At 37.5% G+C, this 7500-nt stretch overlaps 2 protein-coding genes across 6 annotated transcripts in view; one reads left to right on the top strand and one right to left on the bottom strand.

Moving 5' to 3' along the window:
* Positions 1 to 404, top strand: part of cdx1a (caudal type homeobox 1a) — a 4316-nt gene extending 3912 nt beyond the window's left edge. Inside the window, exon 3 of the mRNA XM_035161847.2 lies at positions 1 to 404. This exon is cut by the window's left edge and continues 350 nt beyond it. The gene's annotated coding sequence lies outside the window, so the exon portion shown is untranslated.
* Positions 405 to 3211: 2807 nt separating this feature from the next.
* The window catches only part of LOC118112525 (hepatocyte cell adhesion molecule), a 24831-nt gene continuing 20542 nt past the window's right edge, over positions 3212 to 7500 (bottom strand). For 2 of the 5 annotated variants that reach the window (XM_047340622.1, XM_047340620.1), the window contains exons 3-7: positions 5077 to 5323; positions 4714 to 4971; positions 4395 to 4619; positions 4179 to 4274; positions 3212 to 4032 (exon numbers count right to left, since the gene is read on the bottom strand). In XM_047340622.1, coding sequence (XP_047196578.1) covers positions 3857 to 4032; positions 4179 to 4274; positions 4395 to 4619; positions 4714 to 4971; positions 5077 to 5323 — 1002 coding nt within the window. In that variant the 3' untranslated portion in view covers positions 3212 to 3856. Of the gene's footprint in view, positions 4033 to 4178; positions 4275 to 4394; positions 4620 to 4713; positions 4972 to 5076; positions 5395 to 5996; positions 6220 to 7500 lie in introns of those variants that run through there. The other 3 variants (XM_047340621.1, XM_047340624.1, XM_047340623.1) reach the window with 3 other exon arrangements.

Here is a 7500-nt window from a genome sequence, read left to right as displayed (position 1 = left end):
GTTCGCTGACCACAGCACTTTTTACTTGTCCTCAGACCTGTGTTTTGAAGAACTGGTAGTTAAAGTTTTGAAAGTTCCTGTATTTAATGTTAGTGGAAGTTGAGAAATGTGCTGCAAAGTCACGCATTAGCCACATGAAGCCACATAAGAGAAGAGGATTGTTTTTTCTTCTCACCCTAACCACATCCTCAAAGTCAAAGAACATAAAAAAAAAGATGGTTATCAGATAGATCAAAAAACACTGTTTCAGTTTTTTTGAATGTTTGAGAAATAGAGATAGAATATGTTAATGTTCTTTCTGTTGAAATGTTGATGCAGGTTGTATTATTGCAAAGGAAGTAAAAATCAGTACGTTGTAGTCAGTGGGAGGAAGGCAGCTATGTGGAGAAATGGAGGTGATGAATGTGCAGAAATGTAAAAAAAAAAGTAAAAGTAAAAGCTATGAGATTCGAGTATAAAAATATAGAAGTGACATTTCTTCTTAAACAACTACGAAAATATTGTGAAAACATCTTATCTGTTTTAAGTTAAAATGTAATTTCTTTCTCCTGTTTTTGATGCTACACTGCGATAAAAGACAAACCGTGTTTAGAAATAACAGTGGAATGAGTCATCCAGGCGGCAGGGTTTGGCCACAACCTTAAAATAGCTGTAAATAGCCACATTACGCATGATCTATATTTCAGGTGAAAAAAAAGGCAATGCTTCTCTATCATTTTTGATTTATGTATGTATCAAAAATAAGTATGTACTATGTAAGAAATGCTAATACAGTTGTACATATTCCTAAGTCACTTTAAAAGAGGCGGCAGAAAAAGAAGTGGCAAATGTAGCAACTGTAAATTTAGTCCCAACCAGGGTTACAGAAACAGTTTTCAAAGTAAACCACTGTACCACCAACTTTGTACAAGTCTATTTATGCAATCAGTGTGAGATGTGAAAATGTTCCTCCTTTTATCTCCATGCTGGTTTTGATGTTTGTAAAAAGGTTGCATTTTATGTTCACTAGCACCAACCAAACGACCCTCAAAGGATAAGTGCTGTAGATAATGTATGGATGTGTTAATTCGCCCTGCCCTTCCTAGGACTGTATTTCTTTCTTTCTCAGAGTAAACAACTTTAAAAATGCTGAGCACAAAACAAGAAGTACTGAATCCCCCAAAATAAAAACATTTTGGTCAAATTCCTTTAATGCAAAATACTAAATTACCTCAAAGACACATTTAATCCAAGAGTAAAGAGTTGGCACCACTCAAAAGTCTTTACAGTTGGTTTTCACATGCCGAGGTACGATCACATGAAAGTGTCACGACACTGAGATAACCATCTGGATTTTACGAGGAAAATACATAAATGTTTGATTGTGATTCAACCAAACCTATCAAGAGTTCAGGTTTAACAGGCTGATCTCTCCTGTGTCAGGCACATATTGAAAGGTTAAGAGTGACCTGACTGATCACATGGCAAAAACGATAGTGGGTTGTTGCAGCAGGTTTATGACACTTCTTCTGTGTTGTCAATTATTTGCTCAGTCAGTCAGAAGTTCAACTGTGTTTCAACAAGAGGGCTCAACTCAAAGGGATCACAGGTGGTTGTTTGAGGACGCTACAACTATCACGGACCATAAACACCAACTTTATGGCACTATGAATCAGCGAAACGGTTGTCGACCTTTAACTCCGCGCTATCAAACCAAACCAAACTCTTAACCTCTGTCTTCAATTAAATCCACAGCAAAGAACTAAAAGCAACAGGCGTGTTTACCTTCACGAAGAAAAAGAGAGTTACCGCCCAAATTATGTCTAATTAAATATCCCTGTTTTTTTTATAGCACATATCTAACTTAAAGCAGAAGTTGCTAGAAGCCTCTACAGTGACAGAGTTAAAATGCACCAAACTAATTTAGTATAACGTGAAATGAAAGTCATTCTGTAACAGGTATAAGTGATGTTTAAGGAAACTGATAAATCTGCCATTATTAAAAACAAATTAGTCAACACAATTTGAAAACTTAAGTTAAATATCCGCCTTAAAAACACGAGTTAGCATAACCTGAAGAAGCAGTGTGGTATGATTATAGTAAGTTGTCTTAACTTGAAAAGGTGTGGAATTGTATGGTTCTTTGATAAGAGAAAGTACGTTTTGTCATGAATGAAAAATGTAACATTGGTTGTTTTAGCTCAGAGTAACAAGTTCAAAGAATAAGAGATCATTAATAAAACAACTTGTATAACTTAACTTTGTTAGATGACACTCTTTAAGTAATTAATTAATTAATCTTGAGATTGAGTTTACTCATGTTTTTAAGGCAGCAGATGAACTTAAGTTTTTAAGTTGTACCACCTTAATAATCAGTGTGGTAAATAAGCTTTTACCATAAAACCACACTGAATTCTTTTTGTGTCTCAGCAGACGCTCTTTGAGCTATGGTCTATAATCACTTCCCTTTTAAACTGTAGAAGTGGCTAAAAATTTGTTTAAACAGTTTTTGCAGTTTTTGTCATCATTCCTTTTTTTTTGTGTTGCAACATGGACCGCAGAGAAGTTTAGACTATAACAATTAAATAAATGAATCAAAGGTTTCACCCAGTCAACATTGTGACATGAACACTTGCTTTTAAAATATGTATCTCCTGCTGCAAACTCACTGTTTTAAGTCATAAGAAATTTGTTTTTAAAATGTCAGAGTCCATTGCATATATTGAAGTTGTAGGTACAGCTATGATTAAACTGATTGCATTGATTTTTAAAAGATTGCAGATTTTATTTGAGTCTAAAGCGACCAAAATACTAACTTCAACTTCAACTTGAAGCCAGTCCCTGACTTTTGAAAAGGAGCACTATTGGAACTACACTCAACTCCCTCAGATGTATTATAAGGGAAATGTCACCATTAACTGTAACAAAGTGTTTGCACACCCTATTAAAGTCTTCCTAGATGTCACACCCAGCTCAACCATTGTGTAAGACGACTGCTCGTCTACGGAAAAGCAGAAGCTCTGACATCACGGAAATTGTTGCCTCAACAAAATTCCAGAGAGACCTGACTCCGAAGGATTGAAGCACGACTGAAGACGCTGCGATGGAGTTTGAACTAAACTCCACACACACACACACACACACACACACACACACACACACACACACACACACACACACACACACACACACACACACACACACACACACAGTCACATACACTCTCCTCAACTAAGTGTTTGACACATTTTTATTTAAGTAACTGCAATTTTTTTTTATTCAGAGGTTAAAGGTTACAGTTGCCAGTTTATATACACAGATGATTTACCAACATGAACGTAATGACATTTCTTCTGCGATTATATGTCTGCCACACACTGTAAAGCCAAAAAACTAAATCTAAAAATGTTATATATTTAATATCTTAGTATTTTTATTTATAAAGATTTTTACATTTTTATTCATTTAAATTTGCATCAGCGTTGTTGCAACTTAAAACAGTTCTAACAATGATATAAAATGCTTATAAATAAGAGGGAATGAAAACGAGAGGGTACTTGAAAACATTTAAGAAAATATTAAATAAAAAACTTTTTTTAATAGTCACAGTGTGACTCAAATGACATAATTGATTTGACCATGTAACTTCCAGGGGCCTGCATGGAAATGTTAAGCTGAGAGGTTTCCTGTTATAACACTAGATGATCTGCCAGTCGCAACCCAGACGTAAAAAAGTAAAGAAAATTACAACATGTATCAGCTTTTACGGGCTGTGTTTTTCTACTGGGAGATCACATTAAATGAAGGGGAAAGTCCTCCTGGCATCCTGACAAGCAGTTTCTTCCTCTATCATAGCCGTCTTGGCAAAAGCACTGTCTTAACGGACCTTGGCGTACACGCAGTCATCATCTGTTGGTTCAACAGTCCGCCGAGGCCGCTCTGAAAACTTGATTTGGCCGTACTCCACCTCTTCTGGGTTCGCCCTCTGCTGCACCCGCCCTCGCTGCTTGATCCTGACATCTGCGTAGGTTAATTCCTGCTCATCTCCTCCCTCTACAGAGCGGAAGGAAGACGTTGCACAAACATATCAGATGTAATGTGGCATGAGGGACAACAGTGCTATTGAAGAAATTGTTCTATTCTTTTGATAAGCAGCATAAATGCAAGGAGTCTGAATAAAGCCATGCTTTCTTTTGTACCTTCAAGTTGGTTGGCTTTCTTTTTCTTCAAAGCATAGATGACGGCTCCCCCGACCACTAATAGGACAACCAGTGCTGCGAGCAAACCAGCCATTACTGGCAGACACACAGATATGAGTTCAAATAGAAGACACAACAGGTGTTTTTATGCAGACAACCAGAGAGAAAAGGATGAAAACGATTGGATCCACTGCAGCAGAGGCAGTTTTCACTTACCAATGAACCAGGGCACATCTCTGAAGAAGGAGGTCACAGTTTGATTGGAGGATGTGATATTAATGGAAGGTTTAAGTGACACTGTGACAGCAGTCTTCTTACCCACAGTCGTGTCTGCGGCCGTAGGGGTTGTTGTCAGCTCATCGCACAGTGTGTTATTGGCTGCAAACACCCACTGTGATATGCGTGTCCCATTAGAATCAGTGCAGTTAATGAAGATGAAGCCTGTATGGAGAGAAACAGATGAGCTATAACTGATGTTCAGCATGATCATGATCTCCAGCATCATCTGACCATTGTCCCTCATGCTCTCACTCACCACAGGTAGATATACTCTTCTGCTTCTGTAAATGACTGACGTGGTTTTTGACTGAGCAGGTAAGATCTCCCTCGACTTCCTGTCTCAGAGTGATGCTGTCAGTCTCGTAATTTCCAGAGAGGAGTTTGTCTTCTGTCAGTGTGCGTCCATCCAGAGTCCAGGTGTACTGAGGACTTTCCCCTCCCTCAGAGGAGCAGGACATCCTCTTCTCTCCCTGGGACAGACACTCAGACACCAGCCGGACAGACAACACAGGAGCTGGAGGAACAAAGATGATGTTTGACATGTTGACTGAGTCATGGTCGTCCGTCACAGTTTCTAATACAGAACAGGGCAGACACTGCAGAATAAAAAGTTGTTTACCTTGAATAGACAACTGTAGAGTCCGCTCCTCTAAAAGAACTCCACTTGAATTATGTATTAGAAGTGTATATTCATCTGTGTCAGATCTTATCAGGTTATTGATCCTAAATGTTCCATCATTAGAAGTAAAGGAGTATTTGACTTCATTTATATTCTGACTAATTTCATTATTTTTCCAGCGCAATATAGTTTTGTTGTTTTTGTCAATGGTAAATCTTTCTGGTACACGATCCTTCAGCTGCAGGAACACAGTTCCTCCCAAAGGTCCGTAACACTGAGCTCCATCCTTCTGTCTGAAATCACATTTGGTTTCCACACCTGGAGAGTTTTTGAAAAAAAAAGAGGTTTTAAAAGAAAAGTTTTGAGCAGTTGATTTCCCAGACTAACAATGACATTGCCATTGCCATTGCTGTTACTGGGTTTCTCTCAGATCACATTATGTATTATTATTTGCACAGCTGATGATATTCTGACATGTTACAGTAGGAAAATCACAGTTAATAATTAGATGAATAATAGCTGACTTTCATTTTACTGGTCCATTGTGACTGTTGGCTCACTGTCACACTGTCATGACTTGGTGGGGATTTAACTGCACCATGCTCAAACACGTACAGTGAAAAATTGAATTACGTGCACAAGACATATGGATTTTTTTCAAATTATAGGAAATTGTGCAAATAATGATGATGTTTATATTTGTGTTGTTTGTATTTTTTTCTAGAGGCATAACTGGTGTTTTATTAAGGTTGCACAAGGTTTATTGAATATCTGAACTGTAAATGACAATAAATAAAACGATACAAAAATTACATTAACAAATTGCCATGCATGACCCCACTTCTGCAAAATATGTTGTGAGTATATTAAAATCCAACATCAAAAAGTGTCACATGAAAGAACAGGTCGGAACGGCTCACTGTGAGAGACTCCAAGCAGCATCAGCAACAGTCCAAACTCAGCCTCCATGTCTCATCACCGCTCGGCCTCTGCAGCTTTCACACAAACCTCTCTTCTTCAGCCACACGCAAACATGTGTGTCCTGCCAACGATATCTCCTGTTAGAGGCCGATCTCAGAGGAGAACCTGTGAAAACTGTGATCAAGCACAGCAGAGTTTTTCTATTTGATCTTTTTGTAGGCAGAGAGGAGAACAGGAAGTCAAATTAATTTCACTTCCCCTTTAGCCTATAAAAAGAGTGCCTTGACGTGTGCGTGTGTGTCTGTGTGAAAGAGTGTGTGTGTGTGCGCGTGTGTGTGTGTCTGTGTGTGATGGACTGAGTGGAAAAGACAGAAACGTTCCTTCATTATACTGAAAGAGGATTTAAGAACATTTCTAAAACGTCCATGTTTCAACCAAATAACAAATGCAAAGGTGACAGTGTAGCCCACCAGCAGGAGGTCATTGCACTGCATGATGAGTAAATACATCATCTTTAGACATAGATCAGATTTTTAAATACTGGTTTAAACTATGAAGTATTAGTATAGTTTTTTTTTATTAATTTAAATTCCACAAAAAATGTAAAATGTATCATTTGTGTATTGGATTTTTGTAATGGAGAATTGTGTTGTGTAAATAACAAAAAAAAAGTTTACATTCTTGAAAAGATTTTGTCTGGAAATCAAGTTTTATGATGAACTTAAACACAATTCAAACATCTGAGTAAATATATGATGAATATCAGTTGATATAATGTGATTTTGACAATTTGATGCAATGATAACAATAACCTCTTGGTACATCGATAAAAAAAGCTTTATACAACTTCATACTTTGTTAACAGGGGAGTTGATACTTTTACTTTGTTAGGTTTTTACTTTACTATTGCTAAAGTTGCCATTTTTTCCACAGTTAGACCAACTAAAATGTTCATGTTGTGTATTTCTTTGCCAAAACAAAACCTTTTGTCAGATGATTATAGTTTTGTCAATTGTCAGAAGTATTTGTTGATAAGAAATTACACCTCAATGAAAGTGACCAACTAAGTGGTAAAAAAAATAACTATATTCTGCCATCAAAGTGAGATTTGGGGAGGACCGGTGTTCTGCAGCGAGGCTCTTTGTACTTAAAATTGGTTACAGCAGTTTAACACAAGCTAATCAATCGATTGTCAATAATTTTGAGAGTTGGTGGCCACATCTGAAATGTATTATTTTCAGTGCTTGACCTGTGCAGGCTGCCGAGCCAAAGAGATGTTTGTTTTTATGATATTTATGATCGTTATCCGTCATTCGCTGAAAGCCAGAGGAAGTAGACCTATCAACCTAATTCCTGTCTGTATGTGGACGGCATTTCTTGCATTATCAGTTTCAAGTGTTAAACCGATAACCATGTTATTGGTTTAACACTTGCCATGTGTAATGTCAACAGCCAAAAGAAGTGCAGTGTCAATTTCCGGGGGGATTTTTACAGGCAAACCGT

The sequence above is a fragment of the Hippoglossus stenolepis genome, chromosome 7 (assembly GCF_022539355.2).
Source record: "Hippoglossus stenolepis isolate QCI-W04-F060 chromosome 7, HSTE1.2, whole genome shotgun sequence".
NCBI classification, from domain to species: domain Eukaryota; kingdom Metazoa; phylum Chordata; class Actinopteri; order Pleuronectiformes; family Pleuronectidae; genus Hippoglossus; species Hippoglossus stenolepis.
Note: the sequence above shows the minus strand (reverse complement) of the source record. Positions and strands in the feature narration are given on the sequence as shown.